Source organism: Hypanus sabinus, chromosome 6 (genome assembly GCF_030144855.1).
Source record: "Hypanus sabinus isolate sHypSab1 chromosome 6, sHypSab1.hap1, whole genome shotgun sequence".
Classification (NCBI taxonomy): Eukaryota; Metazoa; Chordata; class Chondrichthyes; order Myliobatiformes; family Dasyatidae; genus Hypanus; species Hypanus sabinus.
The window spans coordinates 172,324,562-172,346,770 of NC_082711.1; the positions used below are offsets into that span (position 1 = coordinate 172,324,562).

Genomic DNA, 22,209 nt, shown 5'->3' on the forward strand with positions numbered 1-22,209 from the left:
GCATCTTAGTGACAATTGGGAGGGGGGGAGAAATTCTGCTGGTTCCAACACAAAGCTTTGTGATTGTGTTTTCCACTATATTTTACAACAGTTCAAGGTTCAATTCTCCAGGTCAGGTCCCATCCACAAAGATCCCAGATCACAAGGTTCTGCTGATTTAAGGTGGTATCTGAAATTGAGTGGCCAGGGCATCAAAGGTTATGGTGAAAAGGCGGGGGAGTGGGACTAAATGGGAGAATGGATCAGCTCATGATAAAATGGTGGAGCAGACTCGATGGGCCAAATGGCCAACATCTGCTCCTTTGTCTTATGATCTTGTCTTATGGTCTAAATTATGCTTGATTTTTCTATTTTTATTTCAAATATATATTTCAATTTATTAAGAAACCAACCAGTGTACAAAAATTAAGCTATTGTATGTTCATATGGTTTTTCTTCATAATAAAACAGTCATCTACAATTGTTTTACATCTGGTTGTCCACGCAGCTGGACTCGACATTATAGAGGACTAACTTTGCTGATGAATACATTGCCAACTCCATGAGTAAAATTACAACAGAGTAACATTCTTTCGTATGTCAAATGCTCTACTGGAAGAAGTAAATAATGTTCAATTACACCACAACTACAGTAGCTCATGGAAGATTATCACAAGTGTACAATGACTTTTAGAGTACTTTGATGTAACTTAAGCAGTGCTAATTCACAGATTTTGTGTATAGTCTCTTGATTGGGTGCCAAGCTGTTTATCCCTTTATAAACTCTATGTAAGGTCCTACCTGTTGGCTGAGCTAGAAGAGCTTGACCTGGATGAGGCTGAGGAAGGTCTCTGCAGTGCTAATGAGCCCCCTGAAGAGTTTAAAGGTGACTGCCTAACAAGTTTGTGAGGAAAGAAAATCAAAATACACATTTACTCTTCTATTTAGAATTTGCTATAAATTCTTGACTATTTCCAACCCAACACTGCCTTCTTTGGCTGGATAAGTTCTAATACCTTCGGGTGTGTTGGTTGTTAATGCAAATGACACATTTCACCGTATGTTTTGATGCACAAGTGATAAATAAATTAGAATCTGAATATCTGCCATAACTTCTTTGCAGGATTTACACTACTTTGGTGGAAGTAATAAAGATCTTCATTTTGCAGCCTGTTTATGAGCCACGATGACTCTGGATTTGGAAAACAATGTACTTCTTTAATATTTCTCACTGACTGTGTTGTAATTTAAACCTCAGAAGTAATAATAAAATATTTACTAAACATAAGTACATTATTCAGGTCAGAGGTAGCTAAATTATTAGAAGAATAAAACAAAACTTTTAAACTATCCACTATTTAAGGGTCTTATTGGATGTTTTCCACTGCAAAGATTCTTTAACTTTCCTCCGATCATCTCCAAGAGACCATTTCGACAATTGCCTCTGCCACTTCTCCTCATCGAACAAATTAGATTTCTAACGTTCATCTTGAGCTAGTCTCATACTTGCATGTTTCTTTGCAAAATCATCAGTCCATGACATACACCTTTACCTGTTCCTAATAAAGTAGCAGCATTTTACTGCAAAAACAGCCAACATGCTGAAGAAACACTTAGTGGGTCAAGAAGCTTCAATGGGGACGGAGTGTGGTATCAGGAGAAGGGAAATTGTCAGTATAAAGAGGAGACTGGGGAAATGGTGAGACAGACACCAGAGGTGATTGGTGCACTGGGTATGTTGAAGGATTACAGGCAGATTGGGCCAGGAAGGGGAGGGGTGATTTGGGTACATGATAGAGGCAAATAAAAATGAGGAGGAAGACACAATCAGAAGAAAGGTGGAAAGATTAAGGCAGCAACAAGTGCTGGATAGTAAGTGTCAGAACGTTTTCAATTTCATGATCCAAAATCCATGACATCTCCTAGGCTGTTCACTTCTGTCTCCAAAGCACCCCCTTATTCAGGAAACAATACCTCACTTGCTGCTGAAACCCTCTTCCACGTTAGCTTCTGACTGCACTTATTCTGATACACCCCTGGCTGGGCTCCCATTCTACTCTCTAATACCTCTATCTATAAAATTACACAGTCACCTATTTCCACTCCAGTGTTACCTTAATTCATTTAAATTTTCTGATATACCCGTGGCCCTCCAACTCTATAATCTTGAGCACATACAATTTAAATTATTGTGTTGTTTGGGCTCATCCTTTCAGATGCTGAGTCTAGAACACATGTCCAAGCCAATCTCCTGGTTTCTGCTTTGCTTCTTTAAAATATAAAATCTATTTTTGTACCAAGCACTTAATCACCTGTCCCAGTTACCTCAGTGCCATTTTGCACAACATTTTTCTGATAACGTCCTTAAAGATCTGGGAATGTTTTTCGCTGATTCACTATACAAACATGTTGATCAAATATCATCTAATATAGCACTCTGCTGTTCACAAGAGTTTGTGAAACAGTACATTTTCATACAGTTATTCAAATAAAACAACATTGTTAGAGCCACACATTTCCTGTCTGTATTGTATTTTGTGCTGTACGTTCAGTATGGGTAATTTGTCACGTGGTATGGGGCACGGTAGAAGCAAATGAGTATACTTATGTATTAATGCTTTGTCCTAGTATAGTTGAGAAGGAATGAGCCATGGGGTGATATTTCTTTAGACTATTAACCGTTTAATTTATGATCTTTTTTATATTGCTAGTTTTTTTATCACTATAAAATTATTCGTCTTTGCTGGTTTCATAATAAAGGACTGAACAATTTTTTGGACTTGAAACTCAGTTATTTGTGTCAACTCCCGTACTCAGTTTCTCAATGGCTTTGGTCTTTTTTCAAGTAACTGCTACGTGATAATGAACAAAGCTATCACCTTCAGCAAAGCTCACACATGCAAACACAATATGGCATTGGACCTAATACTAACATGAGACATATTTCTATCAAGTTCATCTACTTTCTTTTTTCATCTAAGGTTGCATTATCAAAAGAAAATGCACCTCACCCAAATGTCAGGGGGCTGAACTTAAATAGAGTAAGTGATTAATTGCCATTATATCACAAAACATACCGTCTCTCAAGTGTTTATGGCAAACATTCTGTGGAATTCTAAACTGGACATTTTAAGCTCAGATACAGAATCAGAGTAATTTTGTGGTTGGACATTGAATAAAATCCAATATAAAGGGTCCACTGACCCATCCTGCCAAAGACCTACACCCAAGTATAGTATACCCTTCCCCACTGCTTCCCTTCTCCCCCAATCATTTTGCCAATTCAGTAAAGGAACAAATAAGCCTTGAAGTGCCGGAATTATTAATGGCAATGTATTCAGTTGCGTATTTTTGTCATAAACCTATATTGTCATTAGGCCAACACCTCTGTTACAAAATGCAAGAAGGGAAAGTTCATACTAAACAATAAAGGCTTTTTAGGAACACTCGACACTTGCATTTCTTCTACTTTTCTTTAGGAAAAAATAATTTTTCATTTCTCTGATTGTTAACATGGGTTGAAGGGTGAAGAATGGACAAATACAGCCCATAGCCATGTTTAAATCTTGAACACTGTCACTGTCAAAACTACCCCACCCCCCCACCAAAATAAAACATTACTAAGTGACGTCAACTTAATTGACTTAACTGACCTAAAAGTATATTCTGAAACAACAGAATACCTCTGTATGAAGCCTGTTTAACTTCATGGTTCTAATGAGGGTATTACTCCAGGTCATTCCCCTCTCAGGTATAACAGTATTAAAGAATAGAATTTAAAAATTTCTACTTACCCTCCACACATCAAGAACTCACTGGAAGCTCGTCTGCCAACTGTTCCCAATGGCATATCATCTAAATAAAATTTCAAAATAGATTAGAGGCATAAACTTTCTTGGAAAAACCAAAATTATTTTCAATAAAGACAAAACAGTTAAGATAACCCACGTATTTACATATTTTGTTTCAAATGAATGCTATAGCTCTTGTAAGAAGTTGGATTTTGAAAATGACTATGCAATTCTGTAAGCACAATCTAAATAATTTTTTTCTACTGATCTTGTAGTTATCAAACGTAAGCAATGGTTACTATGGGAAAAAGTCTCGTAATGTATTACAGAATCATAGAAAAGTACTGCATAAAAACATGCCAAAACTATTTAAACTGCCTACTCCCATTGACCTGCGAGAACCACCACTCTCCATACCCCTACAATTAATAAGAATTAGGCCATTTGGCCCGTTAAGGCTGCTCCATCATTTATTATCCTTCTCAACCCCATTGTCCTGCCTTCTCCCTGTATCCTTTGACATCCTTACTAATAAAGAATCAACCTCCACTTAAACATATGAGGCAATGACTTGGCCTCAAGTAAAGATAAATCACCCTTCAAGCAGAGGACAGTTCTTCAATTGGTCCACTTCAGACAAAGCCAGAAAGTCTAAATTTAGACCAACTCAACTCACTGTAATTTTTTTCTTTATGCATGGGTTTACCCTTTTGAGCGTCAGCTCTTGGGTCAATAGTTGGCTTTTTACCTCTTTGTGGGTTAAGGGCCAACATGACATTGGTGTCGTACAGTAACAAGAAAGTGGTGTATTGCTGGAGATGCCACCTTTCAGTAATTAAAACCAAACACTCACCCACCCCTCCAAATGAATAAAACAGATCCTATGGAACTACTGTATGTGAAGAGCAAGGAGTTCTTCCACTAAGCAAACTATTTTACTGTCTGATTGGATCAGCTTCTACAGCCACTTGAGGACCCTATAACGGACATCCCCTCGAGTCCTAGGGGTTCCCAACCTGGGGTCCACAGACCATGTGGTTAATGGTTGGGGCTCCGTGGCATAAGATAGGTTGGGAATCCTTGCCTTTGAACACCATACTCAAATCGAGTGACTGCACTACTAACAGTACTACCCCTCTGGCTGCATTAATGTAACAGATCAAGGAGTTAATAGGAACTATGAGAGCAGTTAAATAACTGAGCCTTAATAGAATGAAAAATCCTCTTAAGTAATCATGGTGAATCTTCAATATTTGTCATGGCTCACTTCAATTTCGAAATAAAGTCAACTGCTGCTTTCAAACTGTAATCAATGATATTCAAAAAAAAAATCACTCACACAAGGCTGGGAAACATCTACAACCAACTTTATTGCCAGTTCATTCCAAGCCACAGCGCTTACAAAAGGAAGAAACTCTTGCAAATTATTTGGACTTACTAATTTGAAATATATTTTTTAAAACCAGATACTGCTACATTTAATCCAATATAAAAAAATTAACATATTAAGTTTCAAAGGTTTACTTATTATCAGAGTATACAACTCTGAAAATCTTCTTTTCCAGACAGCCACAAAATCAAGAAAAGAACGGCAGCTGATCATCAAACCCAAATCCCCCTCCCTCACACACAAAAAAAACCTGAGAAAGACCAGGCAAAGAACACAGGATATAAAAACTATGTCAGAAAAAAAAGTCTATATCCAAAATGCAGAAAAACTGGGTAACATTCTCTGGGAACAGCAGTAGCCTCTCCCCTCCCTGATAGCAGTGCGCTTCCAACAGTGATACAAAGGTAGCCTTTCCTGTCTGGTAGCAGAGCAATTCCATCAGCGATCAAAAGAGAGTCACCCTTCTCCAGCAGCAGAGTGATCCCACCAGCGATCAAAAGGCAATCTCCCCTCTCCAGCAGCAGAGTGATCCCACCAGCAATCAAAAGGCAGTCTCCACTCTCCAGCAGCAGAGTGATCCCACCAGCGATCAAAAGGAAGGCAGTCACCTTCCACATTCACCTTGATGTTTCAATCTCTCTTGTTGCTTTAATTGGTGGACAATGGAAGCTTTAATCACGAAATGAGGTTGAACATTGCCTCACACTGCCTTCTTAGCACGAGGTTCACCATGCCGCCTCTGCCTCCCAGAATCCTCTCAGAGACTGCAAAGTGCTTAAACACCCAAACGATCTCCAGACTGGAGATCACAGGCCTCAACAGTTCCAGAACAAACATAAAAGTGAAATGTATGTTTTCCTGATCTATCCAGAAAATGTGGGAGTGTTGTATGCAGCTGCCATCTTGACCAGAGCAGTAAAGTATAGGTATATAGGTAAATATGCGTATACTTCGCGCAACAGAAGTGTAAATTTGAGCTTCTGAAACCAGCAAGTGATTTGTTTAAAAATAGAGGGATTGGAATATGACTGCACATCAGTCGATGCTCACAGTTGTACAAAGTACCACAATTATATATGAACAAACTAAATTGGATAAATCATGACAATGTAAACATCTATTTGTCATTTACACAGAGTGTTTTGAAGTATTTAGCACTGTACTAATGTGTAATGGAGAATGTATTGACTGGCTGCATCGTGGACTGGTATGGAACACCAAAGCCTTTGAATGGAAAATCCTACAAAAGGTAGTGATTTCAGCCCAGTATATATCACAGGTAAAGCCCTCCCAACCACTGAGCACATCTACATGATGCACTGCCATAGAAAAGCAGCATCCATCATCAGAGATCATCATCACCTAGGCCAAGTTCTTTTCCTGCTGCTACCATCAGGTTAAAGGTGCTGGAACCTCAGGACTCACACCACTAGGTTCAAGAACAGTCACTACCCCTCAACCATCAGGCTCTTGAACAAAAGGGATAACTACACTCATTTGCCCATCCACTGAGATGCTCCCACAACTAATGATCTCACTTTAAGCACTCTTCATCTTGTTATTTCATGCCCTCATTATTTATGTAATTTATTTACATCTCCATTTGCAGAGTTTGTTGTCTTCTGCACTCTGGTTGATCTTTCATTGATACTTTTATAGATATTATTCTATAGATTTATTGAGTATGTCTACAGAAAAATGAATCTCAGGGTTGGATGTGGTGACATACACATACTTTGATAATAAATTTATTTTGATGATCAAGTGAACGAAGATGTAGCATTCATTTAAAAATGAATAGAATCCAATCATTAAATTGCCATTAAACATTGCCAATCCTACATAAACTCAAATCAGAACTTGGATTATTTAAGTTACCTTTAACCAAATAGATCTATTGCAAATGATTGAATAACATTTTCAAATCGAAGTCCTAGAATGTTGATAAAAAACCTGAAACATTTAGTAATTCAAAGCTTTAAGCAGACTCACTGGAAATGGTGATTAAAAAAATAATATGATTTTATTCAGCATATTTATATTTATGGAAAACCAATTTGCAGGCAATTTATTTGATTGCTGGGGATTGCAACACTTCTACTTTGGGCATCCTCAGTCATTAGAATGAGGCATTTTAAATTCAATGCAGCTATACATTTCAACCTTAAATGCAAAAGAAATTTAAAAATATTACCGAGGAAGACAACAAATTTTACAGTCAGTAAGTAGGATTCCAACAGCCAATGATGTCAACCTGCTCAGGAATTCTCAGGTTTTCCCAAGAATTATGATGACAATTATAAAGATTCAAAATGAGCAAAACAAAACCAACAAAATAAGGAACAGTTGCTTACATGACTGATCAGAGGAGATGCTATGTGGAACAAGAACAAAGTCATCTGTGTCGCATGAGGAGTTCTTACTGCCACTGCTTGCAGAGTCTTTGGAAACCTGCAGATAGTTAGGAGGACCCAAAGGTGGGGAAGACAGAGTGTCCTCCTGTATCCGTTGCATGTCTGGCAATGACTGAAGGCAGGAAAAAAATCAAGTTGTGAGATATTAATAATATCAGTATACAATATTTGACCTTGGCCTAATAACCTTAAAACTCCACTTACACCACAAATTTCAGCTATTCTGCAAGTTTTTTTTGTAGAAAAAAGGTTCAGACCCTATATTATGGAAATTATCAATCGTTGATTTCAATTACACATTTAATTCATTGTGAAATAAACTCATGATGTAATATTAGAATAATCTATTTTCAAATGTTTGCAAAACATTTATCCTCTGTTCACAGAAGAATTACCAGAAATTATGCTGATCCTGGAAAGGGCAGCAAACAAAAATTGACCAAAAAACCTACAGTGTCAAATAGTATAAAAACTATCATTAAAGGAAAGAAGTATTTGGTTCCAATCTGCCTCTGCCTGATATGAATTGTTGAGAACTATGTCAATCAAAATGTGACAATACAATAAGTTTGAATAGAAACATCCATTTTAACTGTAAAAGATTAACCAGCCAAGAAGATGTGACATCCATGACAGAAAGCTGCTGCGACATCGTCATTTACAAAGATAATCATCAGTTGTGAGATAGGGCTGCTTATACTACTGATCACTGTATTTTCAGCTAATAAAAATCTGAAATATGTAGTTTCTGGAGATCTGAAATGCTGGGACACTAAGCAAGCCAGGCAGCTTTATTAAACGAAAGATATCTGATCTGAAATGCTAATGTGAATTTCCTCCTACATTCCGAAAATGTATGGGTTAAGGTAAGCTTGGGGCATGTAAAGTTCGCACTGGAAGCATAGTGATCTCCAGAGGTCTCAAACTTTTGAACAACTACAGGCCGTCCCCAGCACATCATGGACTGTGTTGGTCATTAATGTGGACAATGCACTTCACTGTATGATTCAAAGTACATATGAAAAATAAAGCTAATTTTGTAAAAAGACTTTAAGCCTGTTGCCTATGACGCCTATAGTATTTGTTGTACATTTAGTATTTCAATAATATTGTAGTAACCTTGTGTAAATATCTACACACACACACACACCATCACACTTCTCCACGATACACGCGCCCCTCCCTTAAAGACAAAGTTACACCTGCATTTCTTGGACTCCCGTGTTTCCCTGAATTAATTTAATGCTTTGAGGTTACAAAGCATAAGAGTATTAGGCAAAGTGCAGCTTTTATCTGCAGATGTTAAAGGAATACAAATCACTGTACATGGTATGGTATAGCTAGCATTTTGGTTTAAAATGTTTCAATGTACATGTGATAAATAAAGCTAACCTTTATACCTTTAAACTCACTGTCTGCATTGTCTGCTGAGCGTGTTCAGCATCTTTGGTTTGTTTTCTATTTTCAAGTTAACTCGTCACACTTTAGAGGTTGCAGCTTAAAAGTGATTGATCTAAAGTTCCATAGGCTGGAATTACAGCAAAACTGCTCACAAAGTAAAATTTCTTCATTCAGTAAAGTATAACTTCTGTACAAAACCACACCATGAAGAGGCACAGAAACAAAAGGAATCTGCCTCAAGTGTCAGAAATATTTGTCACAAACTATCACAAAAGAATCATAGTTTACCTTACTTTCTAAGCTTCAGGACTGTCTAAAGATGAAGACAATTGGCAGTAAAACATATTAAAGGAGATGGTGAGGATTATGCAACCAGATAATAATTTAAATTGACAGGAGAGATATTGCCAAATTTCTGTCATTCCAACTGGCATCCAAGCTTCAAAGACAGATCGGCATTAAAGGATGGATGTTGCTTTGGTATGGTGTGACTGATTTGCTTATTCAAGCATCAATAAAATAAAGCCCCTCAGGATAGGTACAGCCATGTTTAAATCACACAATTACAACTTGTAAGCAATTATAAAATCTAATTTAAAAAATCTGATTTAGCTAGAACACAAGTTACACTGGCATAAAAGAGCATTAGTTTGATGGGGAATAAAGCTGGTGCCAAGCTAATTAAACTTCAAATAATTATAACCCTGCAAACTGGTTCAAATTTTTGCTCCTAAAACTCAAGGTTAAATGGAGATTTTTTTTATCAACCTCACTTCTCTAGAATTGACTATGCATGAAAGCAACTAATTTTTACATCTCTTTGAATGATTCATTTAGTGAAGCACAACAGGGCCATATTAACTTATCATTTGACATCAATGACAAAATGTTAATCAAATACAACATGGATGGAACAATGTATCAACAAATAATGCTACTTACTGGAGGAGAGGCAAAATGACAGGACGGAGAGCTGCCGCAAGAACTACCAGACACAGAACCAGGGCACGTGGGCACAGGCACGGGGCATGCTGTAGATAGAATCAGCTAAGTTCATTAGATTTAAGTACTATAAATCTATTATAGCTCTATATTTGAATATCTAATTTATTTAATGCACTCTCATTATTCAACTACAGGGCAAGATAAAGTAACAACCATAAAAGAGAAAAATACAATTCCCATCATTTAAAATTTCCTTTTCCATTGAAAAGCCTGTCAGTGGTGCAGTGGCACCTATGCCAGACCTACAGGGAGCGGTCCCGGGTTTGGATTCAGCCGGCTCCTTGCACACATTCCATCCCTGCTGGGTTGAATGTAGAACTAGCAACTCAGCTTCATCAAACACAGAAATGCTGAATTGAAGGAGCAGCAAGGTTGCCACCTGATGCTCCACAAGGTGCAGAATGGAACAACAGTTACCCTTGAAGTCATTTACAAAGATTTAAAGGGAACATTGAACAAAACTGGAAGTAGCTGGTATATACTGCTTTTCCTTGCAACACATTATACTCAAAAATAAACTTAACTGTGAAACAAGCCCTTTGCCATCTTCTGTTTCTATAATTCTATCATCAATTTTATTTTGTGACCTTGCATCATGATCTACATTAAATAAAGTGATATTGGTAAATTTATATTAGCAACTGAAGCTATAGTTAAGTGTTTGATTAACTTCCCAGATTACAGGAGAACTTACTCATCCAATTTCTGTCAGGCTTTAGGTACTGATACTAGAGATCACATGCAGGGCACATCACGTAGGAGTTCTTTGTAGTTCCAGGTTTCAAAGCCTGACCAGATCCATTTCATGAATGGTCCATATCAATTGTTTTAATTTTAATGGCTGAAAGAACAAGGTGTAGCGGTGTGCTACACGCAGCGCTAAAATTACGACATGGAGTCGGTAACTGCAGTCGAAGGAAAAACTTTATTCGAAATCCTCAGCCTCACTTTTAAGCCTCCCTCAACCTGCCCCCCCGTGGCGCAGAGGCTCCAAAGCTCTGTGCTCGCAAACCCCCGTAGGCTATCTAATTGTGAGCCGGTTCGGATGTGCCAGGAAATGGGTCGCCACAAAGGTTTAGTTAAACCTTAATGGTTAGGGTTCCCAACTTGCATTATGCCATGGACCTCTACCATAAACTGAGGGGTTGGTGGACCCCAGGTTGGGAACTTCTGTTGTAACCTGTGAAATCTAGCAGTCAGCAGATACAGAACAACTAAATAAATAGATAACCACCAAGGAAAACCCATTAAAGGCCCTAAACATCATGCCTGATTAATCTCCCATATACATGTACAGTATGCAGACTACTGAAGTCACCAGTGATTTATTCCATCCAATCCAATTATTACCACCCAATGAATTATCCCACTTCCTCCGAACGGAATCTCATACAGAACTGCCTAGTCAGTGTCTAGGCAAGTTGGCTTCCTTTGAACGAGTGCTATTGATCAGGAATGATGAAGCAGCAATGAGAGAGGTACAAGGTTGCAACATATAATCCAAGCATTGAGATATCAATCAATAAAAAGGGTTGAACGATATTAAACTCAATAACCATTTCAGACTGAGATAAAAAAGATCAATCCATACAAGCTGATAGCTTTCGGTGAAACAAAATGGAAGAAATATTCATCTCTGCAATATCTCCACAAGAGATCAAGTCTTATTCTTACAGGCACTAATTATCTCAATGATACTCTGGCCATTTCCTTTGAGAGTGAGATAATAAGATGTTTGAGGCACAGTCTTGTTCTCCACAGCAAAGTACAATCTATTACAACTAATCATTAAATGGTAGAATTTTACCATTTTGACATTAATGCCAAAAGCAATATTATTTATGCAGTGCCCAATTTTGCCTGTTAAGTTGTTTAGGAGTGGCACAGTAGCACAAGTGTTAGAACAGACACTACCCCCACTCCCAACATGTAAAAGTTACTAATAAATGAAAGACTTACATTTTTTGACTGATGATGCCTGATCCATGAAAGGATGGTTGAAGAATGTTTCTACAAAACAAAAGTAATTCTTTAATGTCAGTCAATTCTGAGAGCTTAGAGTTGCCACAAGCTGTAAGCAATAAACAATTACTGAAAGCTGCAAATCTGTTCTTAAAACATTTGGCTTAAGAGTGTTGCAAAAATACACACTTTCCATTTTAAATTTCCCATTCAATACATTCCGATACCAATGCATTATCTATGGCATCATTACACCATAGAAGCCTTTTGGGGTTAAAGAGAAAAACTTAAAAGTAAATTTGTACTGCATAAAAGTTGAAAGAACTTCCATGTGAAGCACCAAGTTAGCTTCAATGAAGAATTTATGCAAAAGCTCCAATATTGACAACCAGAGACATTGATGCCAAAAGCAATATTATTATTTATGCAGTGCTCAATTTTGCCTGTAAGTTGTTTAGGAGCGGCACAGTAGCCACAAGGGTTAGCATAATACAGTGCCAGCAACCCGGGTTCAATTCCTGCAATCGCATAGGTTTCCTTTGGGTGCTCTGGAAATGCCTGTTACCATGCTCTATCTCTAAATAAATTAATACAATCAGTTGACTCACATACAGCAAGGATCCAGGTAGGCCTTATCGCATCTCAAGACTGGAGAAGAAAAGCCCTGGACATGGGGAAAACTTTCTTCCAAATAAAAATGTAAATCAGAAGGATGGCATCTAAACTCTAATTTGCCAGTATATTGCTGAGAAACAGCACCTTCAACATAGAAAAAAAGATTCATGCTGTTTTCTCATTCTTTAAGATGCTCCTCAACAACTACCTCATTGATCAAATCTTAGTGCTTCCTGTCCTGAAATAGTCTGGAGTCAAATTTTGTTCCACAATGTTTCTTTGGGAAATTTTGCTAAACTGGAAATGCTTGTAACAAAGTCTTATCCAACAGACTTAAAGGTCTTAAAAGCAAGTTGGAGAAGCTGACAGGTTAAGGGAGAGAATTCCAGAGCTTATAAATTAAACAGATGACAGTATGGTGTCTGCAGTGAGGAGAAGACAGCTGAAGATGTACTGGCCCAAAATTGCTGGAACACAAAGACCTTAGAGGACTGTAAAATTGAAGATAACAGATACATGCAGATTAAGGAGAAGTTTGAAAATAAAGTCCAAATATTAACTTGCAGACATCAAGAGATTAAGAGTGACCAGTAAACTCATTTGGTGTGAACTGCAATAAGAATGGAAGTGCTTTGAAGGGAGTTTAAATTTCCAGAAGGCATAAATTAGATTGGAATTAGTTTATTATTGTCACATGTATTGGAATAGTGAAAAGCTCATCCTGTATATTGTTCAATTACAGATCAACTCATTACACAGTGTATTGAGGTAGAACAAGGTGAAACCTTAAAAGAATGCAGGATAAAGAGCAACAGCTACAGAGAAAGTGCAGTGCAAGTAGACAATATAGAATCACCAACACCAGCTGCAACAAGATCCAGACTTTTCTCAACAAATGGCTCCGGCAGATCCTCCGCCTCAAGTGGTACGACAGAGTGTCAAACCTGGACCTATGGAAGAGAGCAAACCAAGAGCCTATTGTATTCCAGATAAGGAGGGGGAAGTGGAGATGGGTCGGCCACACCCTGAGGAAGAGCCAGTCGAATGTCACTTGACAATCACTCGAATGGAATCCATAAGGGAAGAGAAGAAGAGGTCGCCCAAAGCAAATCTGGAGGCATAGGCTTTTGGATGAACTGAAAGCCGCCGGCCAAACTTGGGAGATTGCAAAAACATCTGCTAGAGATCGCAAGAAGTGGAGGACTTTTGTTGAGGCCCTATGCTCCACAAGGAGCAAAAAGGATTAATGTAAACGACAATATGCTGCAAGATCAAATGGAGGTAGACTGTGAGATCGAGTTCACCTATTTACTAGGGAACCATTCAATATCGGGATAGGAGCTGTCCTTGAGCCTGGTGGTCCATACCCTCAGGCTTCTGCACCTTCTGCCTGATTTTGCCGACTGCTTTACTGGAGCAGAGGGAAGCATAGACAGAGCCCATGAAGTCTGGCTTCCGTGATGTGCTGAGTTATGTACACAACTCTGCAGTTTCTTGCGATCATGTGCAGAGCGGTGACCATACCAAGCTGATGTGCATCCAGATACGAAGCTTTCTAAGTTGCATAAATAAAAAAAGGCTATTAGGAGGAATTAGAATAGTTGAGCCTACACATAAAGGCACAAATGAGGGCTTCAGCATTAGATAAGCTGAAGCAAAGTCAATATTATAGATTAGAAGCAGGTAGCTTTTTAACAATAGAAGGTACAAGGACAAGATACAAAATCTGATTAATTGACTTGAAATCTGCTGAATCCAGAATGCGAGTTGTAATAATATCTGAATAGAAAGAAAGCTAACAGCTCACCAAAATCCATCCTGTCCTTCTGGTTTCTCTGAAGTAAGCCGAGTAGAAGCTCACCAAGATGAGCAGAGGTTTCACTTGGGATGCTGTCACCAATAGAAAACAAACAAAAGGAGTAATGCAAAACAAAGAACTACTCAGTGCAGGCTCTTCAGCACAGGATGCTGTGCCGACTTTTTAACCTACTGCAAGCTCAAACTTACAGTACATCCCTCCCACATTGCCCTCTATCATCCATGTACCAATCTAAGAATCACTTACATAACCCTAATGTACCTGCCTCTGCCACCACCCCCGGCAGTGCATTCCACACACCCACCACTGGGTAAAAAAACCTATGGGTGGGGGATGGGGTGCACACACACCCAGCCCTGAGACACCAAGCAAGGTCATTTGATTCCATACAATTAGTTTATTGATCATTACAGAATGTAATGTGCCTCTGGTGTTTCCCATTCCCCTCCCTCTCCCTTTTACCCAACCATGATTCTCCTCTCCCTGCCGCCATCCGACTCTCAGAACACAATATTCGAGATCCATATCAGAATCAGGTTCACTATCACTCACATATGTCATTAAATTTGTTTTTTCCCACAGCAGTATAGTGCAATACATAAGTACTGTGCAAAAGTCTTAGGCACCCTAGCTATCTAGGGTTAAGTGCCTAACACTTCAGTACTGTACTCTATGTCATAAAATGTGTTGTTTTGTGGCAGCAGTACTGTGCTTCTAAAAATATGATAGGTATTTTAAAAAGTAAGTTAATTTAATTATTAAATTTAATTCTTCTTATACTTTCCTCCAATCGCCTTAAAGTTATACCTTTTTAAAAAAGGCATGGAGAGTCTTTCAAATAGTAGTGGAGAAAATTAATGCTCTCATTGAAGCTCCCCACACTACACAACTGCATAATTATTGATCATCCATGTTATAAATTAGATCCTCAGAATGAACATCAGAACATTATCCATGCAGCATACACAAAATGCTGGTGGAACACAGCAGGCCAGGCAGCATCTATAGGGAGAAGCACTGTCGATGTTTCGGGCCAAGACCCTTCATCAGGACATTATCCATTCAGTTTTCTCCAGTTAAGTGAATCATTAAAAGCTCTGATCTTGGATTTAACAGTTTTATGCAGAGTATATGAAATCTGGTTTTAGAGGAAAGAGCCACACACAATTTCTTTCAAATTAACAAACACGCTTAGAAAGACTTTAAGGGTATATGGTGTGAAAGAATGGAAAAACTTAAATGTTGCAATGTGGATGAAAGTCAGATCACAAAACTGAAGCTGTAGGAGAGCTTATGGTCTGCATGCTCAATAACGACCACGTCGAAAATGGAGGCATCATGGAGTTAAGAGAACTGGACAAGTTTGAAGAAATAGTTTGCTCCGCAACATGGTAACGTAGTGCTTAGTGGAATGTTATTACAGTGCCAGCAACCTAGTTTCGATTCCTGCTGGTGTCTGCGAAGAGTATGTACATTCCCCGTAACCGCATGGGTTCACCCTGGGTGTTCCACTTTCCACCCATATTCCAAAAATGCACAGATTAGTTGGGTAATTGGTCTCATAGCTGTAACTGAGTGGTGTGGATTTGTTGGCCAGATGGGCCTGTTACTGCTCTGTATCTCTAAATAAATAAAGAAAGGACAATAAAACAAAAGGCACATGATAGCAGTATAATGCTCACCAGTGAATAAATGAGAATTTAATTCAAAGTAAATTTATTATCAAAGTACATCCATATCTGAAAGTCGCCTCACAGGTAGATAGTGTAGTTAAGAAAGCTTATGGGGTGTTGGCTTTCATAAGTCGAGGGATAGAGTTTGAGAGACGCGATGTTATGATGCAGCTCTATAAAACTCTGATTAGGCCACACTTGGGAGTACTGTGTCCAGTTCTGGTCGCCTGGATGTGGAAGCATTGGAAAGGGTACAGAGAAGGTTTACCAGGATGCTGCCTGGTTTAAAGAGTATGGATTATGATCAGAGATTAAGGGAGCTAGGGCTTTACTCTTTGGAGAGGAGGAGGAGGATAAGAGACATGATAGAGGTGTACAAGATATTAAGAGGAATAGATAGAGTGAACAGCGCTAGCTGTTCCCTAGGGCACCACTGCTCAGTACAAGCGGACATGGCTTTAAGGTAAGGGGAGGGAAGTTCAAGGCGGTTATTAGAGGAAGGTTTTTCACTCAGAGAGTGGTTGGTGTGTGGAATGCACTGCCTGAGTCAGTGGTGGAGGCAGATACACTAGAGAAGTTTAAGAGACTACTGGACAGGTATATGGAGGAATTTAAGGTGGGGGGTTATATGGGAGGCAGGGTTTGAAGGTCAGCACAACATTGTGGGTCGAAGGGCCTGTTCTATATGCAACCCTGAAACCCATTTTCTTGTGGGCACTCACAGAAAATGCAAGAAACTCAATAGAATCAATGGAAGTCCACACCCAACAGGGCAGATAACAACCAACATGCAAAAAAAAAAGCAAACTGTGCAAATACCTAAAAAAAAAGAGAAAAAATAAATAATAAACAAACAACAGGTTTTGAGAGCATGAGGTGAAAAGTCCTTGAGCGGTGCGAGTAGTTCAGAGATAGGGTGAGTGGAATTGAGTGTAGTTATCCCCTCTGGTTTAACAGCCCGATGGTTGAGGGGTAATAACTGATCCTGAATGTGGTGGCATGGGTCCTGAGGCTCTTGTATCTCCTTCCTGATGGCAGCCGCAAGAAGAAACAATGGCTCAGATAGTGGGGGCCCCGATGATGGATACTGCTTTCCTGTGAAAGTGCTCCGTGCAAATGTGCTCAATGGTGGGGAGGTCTTTAGCTGTGATGGACTGGGCCATATTCACCGCCTTTTGTAAGCTTTCCGGACCGAGACATGGTGCAACAGTCAATATACTCACACAGCATCCATCTATAAGAAGTTTGTCAGAGTTCTTTGTAATTGCACACGTGCTGGGCCCAGAACAGATCCTCTGTGATGTAACATTGCTGACTCTCTCCACCTCTGATCTCCTGATGAGGACTAGCTCATGTACCTCCTGATTTCTCCTCCTGACATCAATAATCATCTCCTTGGTCTTGCTGACATTGAATGAGAGGTTGTTACTCAGCCAAATTTTCAATCTTCCTCCTATATGCTGATTTGTCACCATTCTTGATTTGGCCAAAGATAGTGGTGTTGTTGGAGAATTTAATTACGGCTTTGGAGCTGTGCTTAGCCAAACAGTCATAAGTATAAAGTGAGTAGAGCAGGTGTCTTAGCACACTGCCTTGTGGTGCACCTGTGCTGATGGAGATTGTGGAGAAGATGTTGTTGCCAATCTGAACAGACTGGGTTTTTTAAATTCTGATTTTGTTGGACAATAATCAACATTAGTAGCCACAACTCCTGAAAATATGGACAGTAGAGAGAGGGCTGTATATGTAGATTAATGCACAACCTTTCACTTTTGTCTGTTCTACAACAAAAATGTGGAATTAGCGACCAAGATTTGTGACTGTAACAGCATCAAAACTGTCATTTTCCTCATGAATGCTGGCACTGTTGGGAGTGGCACATGCTGGGATAAGCCAAGAAAGCTCAAAGGTTGTGGTCAGAGATTTCCAACTGATCCACATGGTAACTGCTGTGAAGCCTTCTGTAGTATAATCCTTAGAAGTCAGCAAACTCAGTACTTCCACATACTTACTTATTCCTGTTGTAAAATACACCCAAAAGGTCACTTTATCTATTCTGATATTTCAGAGTTAAGGTTCTATCTTAAAATATATCTTGTAAAAATATTTATTGCTACTTCTACCACAACTGCATGTTTTGTCATGTTGTTAAGGTTTGCACTATTTTAAAAATGTGTAAATCATGTGTTGGAATGCAGTCAAAGGAAAGTTTTTCCATTATGACTAGATGCCCAGCCAGTTTGCTGACATCACTGCTGCTTAGTGTTGGGATACTATGAACTGAATCCTCACAGCAAACAAGTGTCATAATAATGAGTTCTGCTCAACAGGAGTTTGCTAGATCTGTGTTGGAAGGATTTCTCACAGTCACTGGTGAACACTGGTATTTTACAACTGGATGCAAAATCCAGAGCAATACTTTCAGTTCATTCAGGTTCTGTGAACAATTCTGCAGACAATTCTACTAAAATCAATGAAATAATGGTCAATATCTCATTGTTAAAAAAACAAAACCAGAGTTGAAGCCATCTATACTTAGTGGCCACTTTATTAGGTACACATGCACATATGCTCATTAATGCAAATATCTGATCAGCCAATCATATGGCAGCAACTCAATGCATTAAAGCATGCAGACATAGTCAAGAGGTTCAAATGTTGTTCACACCAAACATCAGAATGGGGAAGGAATGTGATCTAAGTGACTTTGACTGGAATAATTGATGGTGCCAGATGGGGTGGTTTGAGTATCTGTTGTGATGGAAAATAACTGGTTCTTTGAGTCTCAACAGTAGAGGCCTGGACACACACAGTTTTAATAATAAGGAATTTATTTACAAGGGGAAGTCGGGTCAACACAAGCAACTACAATACACAGGAAGTGGTGTGGGGACAGGGTACGGTTACACAAACAAAGAACAAGGGAAAAACACTACAACAGCTATCCCCCTTGACCTTGGATAGCTGCGGCTCCCTTACCAGGACAAATGATAGACCTTCCCAAGCATAAATCAATGCACTTACCTCCAATGTGGTGGTCTGTAAGAGAGAGCTAGCCAAGGGCAAGTCTCACCTTTTATTGCATGGGGCTGGGCGAGATAATCCAATTAAGGTAACCAATAATTTAGGTGTGCATTGATTAGTTGGGAGGGACCAAATGTTGATTGGCATGTGGTGTGTCCTCCGACCAGCCAGCTGGCAGTGCATCTGTCACTTGGCCAGTATCTCTGGATACAGTATCTCACAAACTGCTGACCTCCTGGGATTTTCACACACAACAGGCTCCAGAGTTTACAGAGGATAGTGTGAGAAACAAAAAACATACAATGAGTGGCAGTTCTGTGGTTGAAAACACTTTGCTAATGAAAGAGATCAGAGAAGAATGGTTGGACTGGTTCAAATCGACAGGAAGGAAACAGTAATTCAAATGACCGCTCATTACAACAGTGGTGTTTAGAACAGCATCTGTGAATGTACAACTGGTTGAACCTGATGTGGATGGGCTACAGCAGTAGAAAATCAAAGAAGTGCACTCACTGGCCATTTTATTAGTTTAGGAGGTAGCTAATATAGTGGCCAATGAGTGTACAGTGTATTTTCTAAATAGCTCCATTCTATAATATAAACTTGCATTCCTTGCAGGCTCAGGCCCTGCCACTTTGACTGAGCCCCAAGCTCACACCAACAATGGCCAAACATCAGTCATTTTCACTCTTGGGCTCAGTCCCATCTCTCCAATCGGACCCGGTCCCCGCTGCCTCGATCGGGCACCAAGTCTGCCACAGCCCTTCCTGCATTCCTGAAATTCTAGTTCACTGAATCCTTCAGGATACCACAAAACTGCTAGTTGTACAGACTGTTGAAAAGCACAGCCCCCAAAGGGAAATTACAGGCTGCAGATTGCAGTGATCATTGTCCAGAATAAGTGTCATTAATAGAACAGTCAGAAGTTTGTTTGCTGTGACTCGCCAGTACTATCTTTACCGGCTGTTTGAATCAGCCAGTCTGCGCTGCTCCAAAGAGAGCCCTATGAAGTCATTGTTACCCTCAGACATTAGGCTCTATCATGAGTCAACTTACAGCCGGGGATGTGAAAACCCCCCTCCTGTTAGATTGTTTGAGTTAACTTATTTTTTTACTCTTTCTTACTTCTCTTCTAAGATTTGTATATCTGCGCATTTGTAATACTACCGTGATACTGTAATTTCCTTCGGGATCAATAAAGCATCTATCTCCATCTTAGAATGAATTGTACCATCACCTGGATTAAATTTTATTTTTCAAGATTGTTTTAGAGGAAATATACAAGGTAAGCAGCCACTTACTTGGGGACCAGACTTTTGTTTTTCTCATAGAAGAGCCTTAAATCCTGTGGGCTGTTTGCCTGCAATAGAGAGTTTCAAATTTTAGAAATAAATTCTGACTTAAACTTATCGGGCTTCCAGCCAGGTACAGAAACCAATTTTAACTGATGTTTCGATGACAAATTCTGTATTTATCAGTTAAAATCGATACCTATATCCAACTGGAAGCCCAAGAAGAGCTTATTTGTCATATATCCCAGGAAAGCACTAGATCCTTTTTCAAGTTCTGAATTAGTTATTCAAGAGAATAATATCAAAAAGAAGCTGATCTGGTGATTGTAAGGCAAATAATAAGATACCAGATATTTCCAATTCTATATTCTAAACAACTGATCAGTTGAACAAACATTATTTCCCACTTCCAAAGTCATAATAAATGTGTTAATTAGCTTTTATTCTGAAGCTAATGGAAACATTTTTAAAAGGCATTTTGTGCACATGACAGTTTTAAAAAAAGGAAATTCAATATATGTTTTGATTTGCCCCATAAGCATAAAAAACGATATGCAAATGGAAATATGCCTGTCATTCACCTACTGCTCATTAGGATGGTATCGGCATCAGCACCTGCACCATAACCCCAATATTTTTCCTGCTGCTACTGCTAGGTTCTTCAGTAATATTAAACCATTCTCTTCCCCCTGAGAATTACCTGTCTCCTATCAGGGCAGTGCTCAACTCGTGTCAGTACTTTGTAGCTAACGAACACCATGAATGAGCCTTAGTGCCAAAAACTTGAGATCAATTTGTTTAAATGGCTAAACGTTACAAATCACATTTAGTTCAATGTTTACCAGTTGCATTGCAGTGACGCATTTCTTTTGACCAGTCTAGCTCAATATGCTAAACTACCTTTCAAATCAATTAAGTAATTTTTTAAACATTCATAATTTTTTTTCTCTCTCATGTGTACAAATATAAAACCAGAGATTCTGACGATGCGGGAAATTCAGAGCAACACAGTCAAAATGCTGGAGGAGCTCAGCAGGTCAGGCAGCACCAATGGTAATGAATAAACAGTCAGCATTTTGGGCAGAGAGGACTAGAAAGGAAGTGGGGGAGAAGCCAGAATAAGGGGAGGGGAGAGGGAGAGGAATATAAGCTAGAACAGGGGTTTTCAACCCGGGGTCCATGGACCCCTCAGTTAATGGTAGAGGTCCATGTGAGGCCAGGTTTATGAAGGAGGGGAAATGAACTGAGAAGCTGGGGGGGGGGGGGGGAGAAAACGGGTGGAAAAGACAAAGGGCTGGAGAAGAAGCAATCCTATAGGAGAGAGTGGACCATGAAAGAAAGGGAAGGAGCAGGGGCACCAGGGGAGAGTGATCAGCAGGTGAGAAGTAGTAAGAGGCCGGGGGGAGGGGGGGGGGGAGACTAGAAGAGGAATGAAGGGGGAGGGGGAAAACGAAATTACCCCTGATTGGAGAGATTGCTGTTCATGCTATTAGGTTGGAGACTACCTAGATGGAATAGGAGGTGTGGCTCATCCAACCTGAGAGTGGACTCGTTGTGGCAGAATATGAAAATTTGTTTAACCCTGGTTGTTCAACTACCAGTATTCATAAAATGTCTGCAGATAATGGGGATTTCTGGTAGGCACTCCACTAACTTCTAGGCCAATTCAAAAACTCTCTGCATCAGTAAAAGATATAACATATTAAATTATCTTCTTTTTCTCAAAATCTACCTGGAATGGAGGCTTGCCAACAAGGCACTGAAATATCACAGTGCCTATACTCCAGAGATCTGCCTTAGCATCATAGTGTTGTGACATGATAACCTCAGGTGCCTGAAAGAAA

At 39.3% G+C, this 22,209-nt stretch overlaps 1 protein-coding gene across 3 annotated transcripts in view; it reads right to left on the reverse strand.

Annotated features, from left to right (window-relative positions):
- ulk2 (unc-51 like autophagy activating kinase 2) overlaps nucleotides 1-22,209 on the reverse strand; it is a 128,639-nt gene that overhangs the window by 38,536 nt on the left and 67,894 nt on the right. For 2 of the 3 annotated variants that reach the window (XM_059973567.1, XM_059973566.1), the window contains exons 8-15: nucleotides 22,098-22,199; nucleotides 20,375-20,433; nucleotides 14,365-14,447; nucleotides 11,940-11,990; nucleotides 9,918-10,006; nucleotides 7,515-7,686; nucleotides 3,774-3,834; nucleotides 781-873 (exon numbers count right to left, since the gene is read on the reverse strand). In XM_059973567.1, the coding sequence (XP_059829550.1) occupies nucleotides 781-873; nucleotides 3,774-3,834; nucleotides 7,515-7,686; nucleotides 9,918-10,006; nucleotides 11,940-11,990; nucleotides 14,365-14,447; nucleotides 20,375-20,433; nucleotides 22,098-22,199 (710 nt within the window). The remainder of the gene's footprint in view (nucleotides 1-780; nucleotides 874-3,773; nucleotides 3,835-7,514; nucleotides 7,687-9,917; nucleotides 10,007-11,939; nucleotides 11,991-14,364; nucleotides 14,448-20,374; nucleotides 20,434-22,097; nucleotides 22,200-22,209) is intronic. The other variant, XM_059973569.1, reaches the window with a different exon arrangement.